General features: G+C 45.7%; 1 protein-coding gene across 2 annotated transcripts in view; it reads right to left on the bottom strand.

Annotated features, from left to right (window-relative positions):
* XPOT (exportin for tRNA) overlaps window positions 1–14,244 on the bottom strand; it is a 538,373-nt gene that overhangs the window by 459,400 nt on the left and 64,729 nt on the right. For both annotated transcript variants that reach the window (XM_078676087.1, XM_078676095.1), the window contains exon 2: window positions 10,322–10,461. In XM_078676087.1, coding sequence (XP_078532213.1) covers window positions 10,322–10,381 — 60 coding nt within the window. In that variant the 5' untranslated portion in view covers window positions 10,382–10,461. The remainder of the gene's footprint in view (window positions 1–10,321; window positions 10,462–14,244) is intronic.

Genomic DNA, 14,244 nt, shown 5'->3' with positions numbered 1-14,244 from the left:
AAGGGAGGGGGGCCCAAGTCCAGACTGGCATTGATGGCGGTTGATCCCCTCCTCTCTTAATTGATGAGGCTACCCGCACGGGCCCGCGGCGGGCTGCAACATTGGCTGCCCAGGACACGGCTCTGACTCTAAATGGAAGGGACTTAATCCTAATGGAGTGTAGGCTTTTTTAGTACAACGTGATTATGAATGGGGTGGGGATGGGTGGTGGCTGGAGTTGGGGCTGGTGCACGCTCCTCATAGAGAAGGAACTATCAGGAGGGAAGGAGGGAGGTTGTTGTTAGTTTTCTTCCCATTCTAGGTTGGGGCGAAAGGCGCTCTGCTAATTGGGGATGTGAATTGTTCAAAACCTACGGAGCAGGGAAGCAGGAAGCCATCTAGGGACGTACCGTTGGGACGCCTGTTTCTAACTGATTTCATTGAGGCGTTTGGCCTGACTGATCTCTGGCGTCTCCGCCACCTGACGGACAAACAATACACCTTCTTCTCAGGCCCACATCGCTCTTACTCACGTATAGATTATAATTTAGCACCTAGGCGCCAGGACACTACAATTCAGGAAGTCACACACTTAGCAAGGGGCATCTCGGACCACTCCCCGCTATTGGCCACCTCACAATCGGTGATCGATGAGAAGGGTGTATTGCGCCGATCAACGCCTGGTACCTTCGTAGCGAAGAAATTAGGAAGACTCTGACTCTCTCAATTGACTGTTACTTCGAGAGAAATGACGGTTCTGTTGAATCATCGGTAGTACTGTGGGAGGCCTTCAAGACTGTGCTCAGGGGGGAGGCCCTATCGGCGATCGCTGGCCGTCGCAAGGAACGGGAGGCGCAGATGGTAACTGTTGAGAGAGATCTTATTGTGCTGGAAAATGCGGCGCAGACTGACGGTGACCCAGGGGCTATTCACCGGATGCAACTCAAAACGGCGGAATACAGGGCCTTGGCTACTGACGCCGCTAAGACTCTAGCCAAAGACAGGGAGGGCAGAATTTATGACCAGGGCGATAAGGCGGGAAAGCTCATAGCCTGGCTCGATAGAAAACAGCAGGCGCAGAGAGTGGTAGCCGAGCTCAAGATTGAGTCAGGGGCCGTAATTACGGAACCCCGCGAGATAGTCAGGGAATTTGCACTGCACTTCCAGAGGGTCTACAGTAGAGGGTCTGACCGGTCGGAGGAGGACTCTGTTGCCTTATTGGCCGACATTCGGCTGCCTACTCTCTCTGAGGCTGAACGACACACTTTGGAGGCGCCACTCACTCGAGGAGCTGGGTCGGGCTATTAGGGATCTTCGACCGGGAAAAGCCCTCGGGCCCAATGGCTATACAAGCTCAAACCAGATGGCCTGAGCTCTTACCTAAAACGTATGTTTGAGGAAAGTAGGGAGAGGGGTGTTCTACCACGAGACCAACGTATAGCCACAATCGTGACCATCCCAAAAGAAGGAAAGCCGTGGGATTCCTGTGACTCCTACAGGCCCATATCTTTACTGAATGCAGAGCTCAAAATCCTGGCCAAGGTCCTCGCCAACAGGCTCAAGCCAGTCTTACACACACTGGTCCACCCGGATCAATCAGGCTTTATGCCCCACGGTAACACAGCGCTCAACCTCCGCCGTCTTCACGGAGTGATGGGACGCTGTCACACTATCCAAGAAGATGCGGTTGTGGTGTCACTCGATGCCACAATGGCATTCAACACGCTTGAGTGGCCCTATATGATGGCAGTCATTCAGAAATTGGGCTTTGGCCCTAGCTTTACTGCATGGGTGAGTCTCCTTTATTCCGAGCCCCTGGCCCAAGCCACAGTTAATAATAAAACCTCGGAGGCTTTTGCCCTAGGAAGAGGGACGTGACAGGGGTGTCCCCTCTCACCATTGCTATTTGCCCTTTCTCTGGAACCACTCGCTGCCTGGATCAGACAGGATCTATCTCTGAAGGGGATCAGGTGGGCTGATAGCTGGGAGGACAGGATTTCGCTTTACGAGGACGACATCCTCCTCTACCTTATGAGACCTCGAAGGTCTCTCATGGTAGCCTTGGACATCGTCACCAGTTTCGGGAGGAACTCAGGGTATAGCATCAACTGGAGTAAGTCCCTCCTCTATGTCCTCCATGGCGACCCCCCAGCCGTCCCTCGAGATTGCCCGATTAAGGTGGCCACAGAAGGGTTTAGATACTTGGGAATCTTCATATCTAAAGATAAAGCCATTATGTACGAGAGAAATCTTCTGCCGCCCTTACAGCGATTCAAGCGAGACTCCGCCACCTGGCAGAAGCTCCCGCTGTCCCTTTTGGGCCGGGCAGCGCTTTTTAAAATGATGGCACTACCAAGATTCCTATACGCCCTACAAAACTACCCTGACTTGGTCCCGCAGTCATACTTTGCGTCCGTCGAAGCCACACAGAGAGATCTACTGTGGTCAGGAAAACCCCCAATATCTCTACAGAAACTGACACTGGGATGGTTTGATGGGGGCATAGCGCTCCCAGACATCCGTAAGTATTACTGGGCTGCACACCTTTCGGCCATCAATCAGGGCACATACTGCGACGGGAACGATCCGGGATATGGAATGGATCGGTGGCTCCTTCCTGATGTTAAAGACCTATGGGGTCCGAATGGAGTCATGCCATTTGCCTCACTGCAGCGCACCTACGACCTCGCGCAGACAGAATACTTCCGATACTTGCAGGTCAGGCACTCCCTTCAGAAGAATATTCCCCCCCCCAGGGACCCAGCCCCCAGAATCCTCCCCCCTGGAGGATAGACTGTTAGATGGACACCTCCCGGAACAGGCCACCTCCCTCACATACAGAAAACTAATTAACAACTCTCCAGACCCGTTATTAACTCTCAAAGGAAAGTGGGAGGCTGACGGACTCGAAATAGAAGAAGAGGAGTGGAGAAGTGCGCTTGCCTCCCCATAGGAAGTAGCCATATCAGCCAGACTTAGACTGATCCAACTTAAAATTCTCCACCGGGTATACACCTCGGGCACTAGACTGAAGCTGATGGGCCGTAGTGAGGACGGAACCTGCAGGAGGGGGTGCGGTGAGGTAGGGACTTTCTTCCACATATTATGGGAATGTCCTGAGCTGCAGATCTACTAGAAACAGGTACTCCGATGTATGCAAGAAGTGTGGGGGGTGGAGCTGCGTATGGAGGCTAAGAGATGCCTTTTGAATATCTGGGAGCCTACAGATCTGCCAGCTAAAGGGAGGCTTTGGGTGACGCTAGGTTTGGCAATCGCGAAGCGAAACATCGCTAGGCTATGGGGGGCAGTAGCGCCTCGGAAACTCAGCTCCTGGAAGACGGACATGGATTGGTGCATGCTCCAGGAGAAGGCTGTATGTGGAGCGAGGGTGCCCACGGAAATGGGTAGCGGTATGGTCAAATTGGAACGAATATAGAGGTACCATATGTGAACCCCCTCAAATCTCCCACATTGATAAGCTGCCTGATTTGTGACCTGCATTTGTTTACATGCTGCCCATGAAAACTCTACAACTGAACAGTTAATGTATGCTCTGTGTTTTCCTACGGTGCAATGTGATTACTATGTCCTATACTTGTGCTGACCACCACCTTTTCTAAGTTGCTAATAAAAAGATATTTAAAATAATAAAAAAAAACATCACACAAGATGGCGGTCACCTCTGCATACATCTGGGGATGTCTAATCAAACGTGCACTATGCACGTTCGACGCAAGCATGGATGCGGATATAAATGAAGCCCGGTTAGCCCTACAAATTAATATCCGGGAACATGGACACTGGTCGGCCCAAGTCCAAGTTCGTTCCTTATTCAGTTTCAATAAGTTAAAACCATAGAAGACATAAGTAGTAACAAAATGCAATATAATCAATCACATAGTAAAGGTTTCCTTAGTCTGACAACCCCAGATAAAAAAAACAAGTCATATGAAAACAGATTATGTATGTAAAACCATCACTGTAAATGCAACAGGGCGAGATGTACCAGTTTAAAATATTTGACAACCAACAAAGGAAAGATAAAAGATTTCTGTAATTTTTGTAAAAGGAACAAATCTAGGTACATCATGTTATAGGTCAGAAAGCCATCACATCTGCATTGTACAGTGAAAGAATCAAATGTACTCCCCTTGGGAATAGCCAACTAAAACTGAATCATGTTAAGTCTAAACCAAGTCAGCAGAGAACAATGATAGTTAGGCATTTGAATTAACAAATAAGGTTCTATGGATGGAAATGTTTTTATCAACAATATCTTACTGAAGATTTATTAATTTCACATTTGTCTCTCTCAATGAACGTCCAGGTCATGCGACATAGCTTCTAACAATGGCTTCTGGATGGTCAAAGATCTCGGAAGGTTCCAACTTACATGTTTTAAAGTACTTTAGTCAGGCATTTCTATGGGCTTGGTAAAGGGACATACAGTCCCTTAAGATTAAGGCCCTAATCAGGTCTCAGCCAGAGACAGCCACAGTAACAAAGGCCTCAACTGCAAAGTGTCAGACAAAAAAAAACAAATTTAATAAAGGTGAACTTTGAGGAAGGCATAAGAGTCTCCTTAAAACCTTATTCTCAGTAACAGATAAGGTAGAAACATTAATATAACCACAGATCTCGCTGGCGTAGGCGGCAACGTAGACACATTTGACCGTATAAACATTCAACATGGCCTCAATGGATGTTCAACCCAGCTTTCCGGAAAAATTGCTAGCACAGATGTTGTGCCTAAAAGCCACCAAAGAAGACCAGGTCATGGCATAGTCGAACAATACTCCTAGGTATGTGAAAGTTACCACAAGGCTGATGGTATTGCCTACGACACAAAAGGTCCTAGTTTTGGCCAACGACCATTACATGAGATTTATCAAAGTTGGTACTAAGGTTTTAACTATCCCTGAAGCACACAAAGCAATTTATTAGAAGCTCAAGCCCAAATGCTGTCCTAGACATTAAGACAGAATCATTGACGTAGAGCAGGACCATAAACATGCGGAACCCGATCCGGGGCATATATCCTTCCATTAAAAAGTGCCATTTCCAGATGATTGATATATAGAGTGAAATTAAAAAGGTGCAAAAATACAGCCTTGTCGCACTCCCCGCTTTAGGTTATAGTGCGAAATGAACTACCCGTTTATCATATACCTGACTGAGGTTGACAGATTGATGTGCATATCTCGCATAATTCGACATCCTGTCCTCAACTCCCACACGCATCATAGTTCCCCATAACTTCTCCCTAGTGACTATAGGATGTTGAGTGTAAATCCATAATAGCCAAATGTAGGGTACCTAGCTTGGCAACTGCATACTTGTTAACAATAAGCTAAGATTTAGGCATTAACTAACCATTCATAAGCCAGGCTTAACGTCATACTTTCACAAGTAGACAAATCACAGGGACATCTTCATCTGGTAAGGAGGTGATTATTGGTCATCCACATACTGACTGGTAAGACAACCGACGCACTTCCTCTTAAACGGCTACCTATATACACCTATGTATTTCTTTTTATCAGTCAAGAAGCCGCAAGGGGTGCTTCATGTCTTTCTATCACAAGCAGTGCTACCAACCTTATTAACGGTGAGCTAACACAATGTCATTTCTGTATGAGACGTAGTGAGATAAGTTGAAGCCACCAGCCCTGTGATGTTCTGCGATTATGCCATTTGAAATCCCCGAGTGCACGCTTTACGTGTTGAATTTCATGGATAGCTAAATGTCTGTTTGTATTTTTGTGTCATTTCTTTTTCAGGCCACTACAATTAAGTTCCCAATTATGGGGAATATGACCCACATTGACAGCACTTTGTGCCCACTCCAGTAGATTAGGGTTATATAGGTCCTGATGAATAGCCAATGACCCTTCTTCGGCTATAAAGGCAAGAATCAGGTTGTCCACAAAATGAAACTCAGGGACAGTTTTTGTCATACGAGTTGACGCTTCTGTTTTTACCCTTGACATGGATTACTTCCAGGAATAAATAATACTGAGGAAACCCACAGCCAATTTTAAACTCTTCCCAATATACCCTACACCAACCTGCTAAAGACAAGCAAGGGCATAGAGTTGTGGCCTGGCTGGACTACAAAACATGGAGGAAAGTTCTCTATCAAAGTGCCCATTCTTAAAGCCTGTTGGGCACTGCACCGCCCTCAAAACAAGGAGCACAACCTGATGATGAAGGATGCCACCTTAGAGGGGGGGCAACCTAAAAAGCATACCCCATGCAGTTTGACAGAACGACTTGAAGAACCTTGCCTGATTGTAACATATTTTTGCAGAACTTCATGCTATTTCATGTATGATATAATAAGGGAGAAAGTTTGATTAACTGAAAATTCTTCTCGTTCCCTTCAATTTGTTTTACTTCTACTGCATAATTCGCAGCCTAACAATCCCCGGCACGAACACTACAGCCAACACCTGCAGAAACTCCACTGGCTCTCCGTGGAGAAGAGAATCAGCGCAAGATCCTCACCCATGCCTACAAATGCCTTCACAACAGCGGACCCAAATACCTCAACGAGAGAATAAACTTCTACGTACCCAAAAGAAACCTCTAATCTGCCAACCTCGCATTAGCTGAAACCCCGCGCATCCACAGGGCAGGCAGAAGATTGTTCTCCAACATTGCGGCAAAAACCTGGAATGGACTACCAACAGACATCAGACGCGCCCCGCCCCCTCCCTGAACACCTTCAGAAAGCCCCTCAAGACCTGGTTCTTCGGCTGAAACTGATCTGCGTACCCCCACACCCCCACCCAACAGCGCCTCGAGACCCTCAGGGGTGAGTAGCGTGCTTAGAAATCCCCAACTGATTGATTGAACAATTCAGCAGCTTTAAAATGTACATGAAATACTCAAAGAAAACAAAGTTCATATTACGAAAGGAAATACAGCAATGTGCCTGATAATACACAACACTACAATTTCTATAATGGATTACCACAAGGGACTAGATTTTACACAGCTGCAATATATAAAAAAGTTAAGAAAAACACATTAATCTAGCCCTCTCTCTCATATGTTGCACAGCATTACAAAAAACACAACTACATATACGATTACATTTTATCTGCAAGTGTATGCTGACCCACATATATCATGCGCACAATACAAAGGCATAGGGACAGAAGTACTCTGCATAGCTTGGTTAAACTCTGTCAACCAGCTTTATGTTATTCTTTCAACAAAAGCAGCAATCACAGTAGAAGACTCCAGAGGAGGATGGAGAGTGGAGCATGCTGGTGGTGTTATGAGTCAGATAGTGTGTATCAATGAGCAACCAGGTTTCCCATAGGGGCACCATTACCTAAAGAAGTTGACTGCCACTATCAAAGACATGGGTCCCTAATGTTTGACACCCCCAAGGAATTCACATGAGATGATGACCCAGAACTACATGTCACTAAGAAAAGACTTGGAAACGAGTTGGGTTGTTAACAGACTTCCCTTGCACCTGCACACAAGATCTATGCCAGCCCACAATGAGCAGCCACACTGTTAAATGGATTAAGTCCCCTGACCACACTGTGTCTCCTTCCTCCTACAATGAAAAGGGTAGAGAACAATATCAATACTAGCATTTGCAATGCAAGAGGTCCAGCATTTGTCAGAGTTGGAGCTATCGGTGTTGTAAATGACAATGTCTTTTATCTATGTGTTTTGGTTTGGAGTGTAGTGGATGTATGAACAGTGCTGCAGCACTGCCTAGAGGACTTAAAATTAGGAATTACCAATGGGACCAAAGAAGCAGCTACAGCACTGTCTAGAAGACTTAGCATGAGGAATTACCGATGAGACCAGAGAAGCAGCCAGCCACACTATTGTTAAAACTTAGAATGAGGAATTACTGACAGGACCAGAATAGCAGCTAGCAGCACTGTCTAGAGGACTTTGAATGCGGAATTAGAGACGGGACCAGAGAAGCAGCTAGCAGCACTGTCTAGAGGACTGAGAATGAGGACTTACCACTTGGACCACAGAAGCAGCTAGCAGCCCTGGCTAGAGGACTTAGAATGAGGAATTACCACTGGGGACAGAGACGCAGCTGCAGCAGTGCCTAGAGGACTACGAAGGGGGAATTAACACTGGGTACAGAGACGCAGCAGCAACACTGTCTAGCGGGCTCAGAATAGAGGAAGAAGCAGCACTGTGTAGAGTTACAATGAGGAATTACTAAGGAGAACAGAGAAGGAGCTAGCAGCACTGTCTAGAGGACTTAGAATACGAAATCACCACTGAGAACAGAGGCACAGCTGCGGCACTGCGCAGAGAACTAAGATTGAGGAATTACCACTGGGAACAGAGATACAGCTGTCCCATTTACGACCAGATAAAGAGCAAGATTTACATCCTTGTTTACAGACACGGAGCTCCAAGTGAGCGAAACATAATTAATGCTAAAAACGAAAGATTGGGTAAAGGCAAGCTAGCGAGTAAAGTCAAATTTCTAACATTCTAACTTTGTGACTGCTCAACTCGATCTTCAGTGATCCAGACTCTGTAGATCATAAGCGAAAGCTGAGGTGCAAAGGGGAGAATACACAGAGAAATGGTGGGTGGGAGGGGAAACCAGTAACACTGCTCAGCTGCTCGCGTTTGCAACATTTAGAGAACACAAAACAGACAATCAGAAAAAATTGTGTGCAAAATGAACTGAAATGGACAGAATTGAAATAAGCCCTGTAACAGTGCCAGTCGCTATGGGAGGGAAAGATAGGCCAAATGGAGGGACAAATGGGCATGATTTACCATTCAAAAGTAAGGAATTTAGAAAGGCACCCAGAACAACCAATGACAAATCATGGGCCGGCTTGAAGCCCATGTACTAACTAAATAGACCATGCTTCGCAGAGCAGCGCATGCTCGCTGATAGGCTCGACCTAAAAATGGTTTATACATTTATATCAGAAGAGAGAGGAGCTTCTCAAGTTCTAAAAATCAATAAAATCACCTTCAATCTGCATCATTTGATTGATCAGTTTATTGAGTAGCCATTGACCTTCCTACCAATTTGCTTACCTTTCATTTCATTTCACCTCAACCAAAAAATCTGTAGCCTTAGCCACTGGCAAAACATTAAGTGTGTTCTAGTCAGAAGCTCCAACTCTTAGTCAAAGATGCACGAACTGTCACTGCACCACAATGAATAATAGGCCCTGGCAATCTGCTTTCTGCCTAGAATGATCAAACATCCACTCCATACCATTTTTGTAGCTATGAGCAATACTCCCAAAAGTCTAAACATACCCCTTGTTTTTCGAACTCCAACCCCTTGAGATCGTCGATTGCGCCCTGAAATGCTACAGAAGAATGTCTGTTGACACAACTAGGTTATTGGAGTGGTTGCACTGGTCCAACCAGCATTCTGTTAGCCATTCTGATATATGTGATTAAGAACAGGTCCATAGAGTCCAGTGCCAGGCTGGATCCATGCTCTCCTACAATGTCAACCTTTTACTATTAACCATCAGTGGGAGTCCAAGTGTTTCTTGCCCTTGTTTCTCCTCAGTGTCTCTAATTTAACTAAAGGCTCCAAAGCCATGCACATGTTGGCTAATTGTCAAACCAATATCTAAAAAATTATTTTTTTATAAATAGCTCTGCCCAAATGACCCTACAAGTGTGTTTCCAGTAGTCACAATAGAAAGCAGGGTGGTTATGAAAACACAACCCAGGAACTATACACGATTCACCTCTCATGCCTACTCTGAAGGCTTTTCGTTTTGCCCATTAAGCTACTTCAGAAACAAGCATTTACGTCACTATCAAACAATTTCATGCACAAGCCCCAATGATCAGAATTCACTAATGCAACAATTTCTGCTTAAGTCTCAGTGGAACTGACCAACACCTACAAGTATTGCAGAATTCTCCTGAAACACTTAAACACGATAGCATGCTAGATCACTTACCCAACAAAGCACCATCAAATACATATTGTTTTATAATTTAAACACATCTGTATTGCCTGAAAGTCTCAATGCAGAATACTGGCCTTTTAGTCTGGGTTATGTCTTTGTACAACAAAGCAAGTTTAAGCACATCCCCACAACCTGCTGGAAAGAGGGCCAAGGAAAATGGAAGAACACACCTTCACTTTCTGTCTGCCAGACTTGCCCTTAAACTGCCACAAAATGAGCATTTATTAGATTAAGCGGACCATTAGGATTAGTTGCGGGGATAAGGATAACTATCTTTCAAAGCAAAAGAACAGCTACTTTTCGTACAAATATTCACAGGAAATGGTGGCCAGAGAGGGGTGCTACTGGATGACCATAGCCGGATTATGAAATAAGGGAAAACCTACTCTTTGCCGCAGATCCGCATCAGCATTTGGGTTTAGCCCCAGAAGGGCTTGTTCATCCATAGCTGCAACTGCTAGAGTTCAAGTTTCCTATTTTTCTCAACAGCGTCTCCCCATTCTCTCACTGCATGGACTGTGGACATCTGCCAACAAAAGAAGCAGAAAAGCAACGTTAGGAGAAATACAATCTCTGTTTAGCACAATGACGATGCAGGTCAGCAGAAACAGGCCGCACGCGGTCGCGCTTACCGACGTGTGCGCGAGCCTGTCCACATGAAAATACGCAGGCAGGGTGAAGTGAATCAAGCAAATATGCCAGTATTACTAAAATGCACACACAGATAAGAAATGATTGGTATTTAACCTTCTAAATCCCGAGGGTCATCCAAATAAGCATTGGTAAGTGTACGAGGAGCAGACAAATAGGGCCTAACAATCGTGCATTCATAATTAAATTTAAGCAGTGGGCGCACTCTTTATAGGGTTCTTTGTGAAGAGTTTAGACAAAAAGCTTTTGAGTATCAAGATCAGGACACAAAAAAGCACAACAACTGTAGACACTTCCAATGCTATATAATATGGTAGCTGGTCGAATTAGAATGAATACTGCTAATATATATTCCCATTGTTTTTATTTGCCAAAATACTCCAAACAGTCGTACTCATCCTAGCCCTGAAAATAACTATTTTGCGTAAGGAGGGATAATTATGATTGTCCTTCAGCACATACTCGGAACCCAGTAAATAGCCAGCACCCAAAGACCCAATATAAATCTAAAACATCTATTCACAGTTTATTCATAAAGAATAGGATACAAACTACTTCTAGGCACATCATGTACAGTGTTCTGTTGCCGAATTCGCCATGATTCCCGTACATTAACATGCACTGGCTGGCTAGATGCGCATTAAGGTAGGAAATGGGCATTCTCAAAGTATAGATGTGGTAATAAGGTTAAGACTCAATAGAGAATACAGATAGAGGGGTGTCAGTACAGTACACTCTAGTTCTCTCATAATAGAGTCTGTCCTACACAGTTCCAAGAGATGCAGGGGATGCTTAAGGGCTTAGCGATATCAACTCACTTCATCCCTCCACACTGGTTGCTTCTCTGGCTGGTAAACAACATCAATAGATGCCCTTCTGCTGATGAAAGAGGATGGGCGCCGGGCAGAACAGGGATCGGGGCAGGGAGGAAAAGGAGGGCGAGTGAAAGGAAAGCGAGGATAAAAGAATGAAATGAAAGAGGGCAGAAAACGTGAGAGGCAGAAGACCTGATGCACACATGAGGGGAATGTGAGAAAATTGTACTGGTGAACAGGTAGAGGTGCCGGCATTGATGGACTGGGAGAGAAGATGCCACTTGTGGCCAGTGAAAGAACCTAGCCAAAGTGGACAGCAGTCTAAGGAGTTTGCATACTTGGGTAGTGTTAGGAAATAGCTATATAGGGCGTACTATAAGAGGTACCGATGGGCACATTAAGGAGTTGACACTTGCAGTTATTATGAAGGAGGCAGCACAAGTAAGCAATGTTAGAGTCTGCATGAATATGCAGAATGATTCATGAAATAGGAGTATGCAGTGTTGGGCAGTGAGGAGTTTGTTGGCAGCGCAAGGTGAAATACTGACACAGGGCAGTGAAGAACAAATTACTTACCTACTGTAACGCCTTTTCTGGTAGAGACCCTATCTAGCCAGATTCCTTACCTTAAAATAATCCCCAGGTGTCAGACTGGATCCAGAAATGTTCGAGCAATACCACTGCATGCCGTGAGGTGTCGGTGTTCAGCTCCGCACTGCCTATATTGGCACCACCCCAGTACGATTACATGTTTCTTTTCATGACTTTCCATGCCAGGAGTGCCTAGCCCCGAAGAATGCTGATACACGTGTGTGTATTGTTAAGCCCCTCAGAAGGGTGACCCTAATGATTCCGTTCACAGAGCAGAGAGAATGGGAGGGTCGGTACGGAATCTGTAGAGACCAGTCTCTCTACCAGATAAGGTGTTACTGAAGGTAAGTAACTCATTCATCTGATAGAAAGTTCTAGCTGCAGATTCCTTACCTTAGAAAAGATACCCAGACAATACCTCCGTGGAGGTGGGTCTGAGTAATGGATTAAACTAAATAGAGTTCTTCAGAACTGAATGAGCAAAGTGCAAATGCTTTGTGACTGCTTGTGAAAAAGCCCATGTTGCTGTCTGACAGATGTCCAGGACAGGGACTCCGCGAGTTAATGCAGTTGTCGCAGTCTTGACTCTGTTGGAATAAGAATGCAAACCCTCAAGGGGTTACTCTCAACCAATACATAGCAGATCTTAATGCAGAGCACTATCCATCATGTGAAGGTCAGTTTCTACACTTCCTTCCCTTTCTTAGATCCACCATACCCTAACAAGAGCTGGTCGTCCATTTGGAACTCTTGTGTGTGATCAAGGAAGAACAGCAGCACTCTTTTTGGGTCGATGCAGTGGAGTCTCAAAGAAAGTAGGCAAGGTGTTGTTTTGCCATACTTGAAACTGTGTCACAACCTTTGGAAGGAAGGACGCACAGGTCCTAAGAACTAGCTTGTTTGGGTGAAAGGAGGGTGCACAGAGTGCGCATGCGGTTCACTGACCCTCTTGGCAATGTTGTGGGGCACTAGAAAAGCCATCTTGATAGTAAGCAAGTGAAGTGGGCAGTTGTGCGGCAGCTCAAAGGGCATGCACATGTGGAAGATGAGGACCAGGTTAAGATCACACTCAGGCATGATGGGTGACTTGGGGGGAGGCGGGACATAAGTTGTTGTATTTTCAGGCACCTAATCACAACGGGTGACTTGAGAACAAAGAACAATGGTCTGGCAACCGCAAGAATGCTGAAATGGTAGACAGATAACCTTTAACCGTGCCAAGAGTTGCGCCCTGCTGGGCCACAAAAAGAACTAACAGTAAAACCTGGGCTAGAGGTGCAGGAAGAGGGCTAACATTTCTAGATGCACACCATGCTACACATTTATAACACTGGTAGGTGTATAGTGTCTTGATGGAGGGACATCTGACTGCCAGAATAAACTCAGACTTCGGGCGGAAGGTTGAAAGCAGTCAATTGTTGCCACTCAATCTCCAGGCATGAAGGCGGAGGCTGCACAGGTTTGGGTTCGGAACCTAGAGAGAGAGGATGTGGTCAGACAGCTAGATTGACGACTTTGTTCCGGGAAACCAAGGTTAGAGCCTCTGGGTTGCGTCCACATCCTGGGATTCTGGGCAAATCACTTAATCTCCCCGTGCCTGAATGTGCCCTTGTGTAACGTAACCGGTGCTCATGTAAAGCGCTCCAATACCTTCAGGTCGATTTTGATATATATATATATATATCCCTCTCCTGTTGCCTGATAAGAGGACCGATGCTCATATTCGGAAGTTGAGGATACCAGACGCTCTGTGCCCAATCTGGAGCCACAAGAATAACTTGGACAGGGTATTTCCTGGTTTTCTAGAGAACTATGGGCAGGAGTGGTATCGACGGAAAGGCGTATAGGAGGCCAGAGCTCCACTTGAGAAGAAAAGCATCTCCGACAGAGAAAAAGAGAGCTGCCTTGAAAAAACTCCAGCATGAAGAACTACTGTCATTGTGTGATATTGGTGATGGCAAACCGACTTAATCAGGGTTCTACCACTCCTGAAAGAGACTTTGCACCATCTCAAGGCAGCCTTTTGTGATCCACTAGACACTGACGGCTGAGTTTATCTACTTAGGCGTTCAGGGAGTCCGCCAGATGTTAAACGACCAGGGAAATGTCCTGACGTCCCAGCCATGTCCAGAGATGCAGATCCTATTGAGAAAGGGTGTACGACCCCCCCCGCCCCCCACCCCATAAGGTTTGTTGCAGTACCACATGGCGGTGATGTTGTGTGAACAACTGCACCACCGTTCCTCTAACAG

Source organism: Lissotriton helveticus, chromosome 1_1 (assembly GCF_964261635.1).
Source record: "Lissotriton helveticus chromosome 1_1, aLisHel1.1, whole genome shotgun sequence".
Lineage (NCBI taxonomy): Eukaryota > Metazoa > Chordata > Amphibia > Caudata > Salamandridae > Lissotriton > Lissotriton helveticus.
Note: the sequence above shows the minus strand (reverse complement) of the source record. Positions and strands in the feature narration are given on the sequence as shown.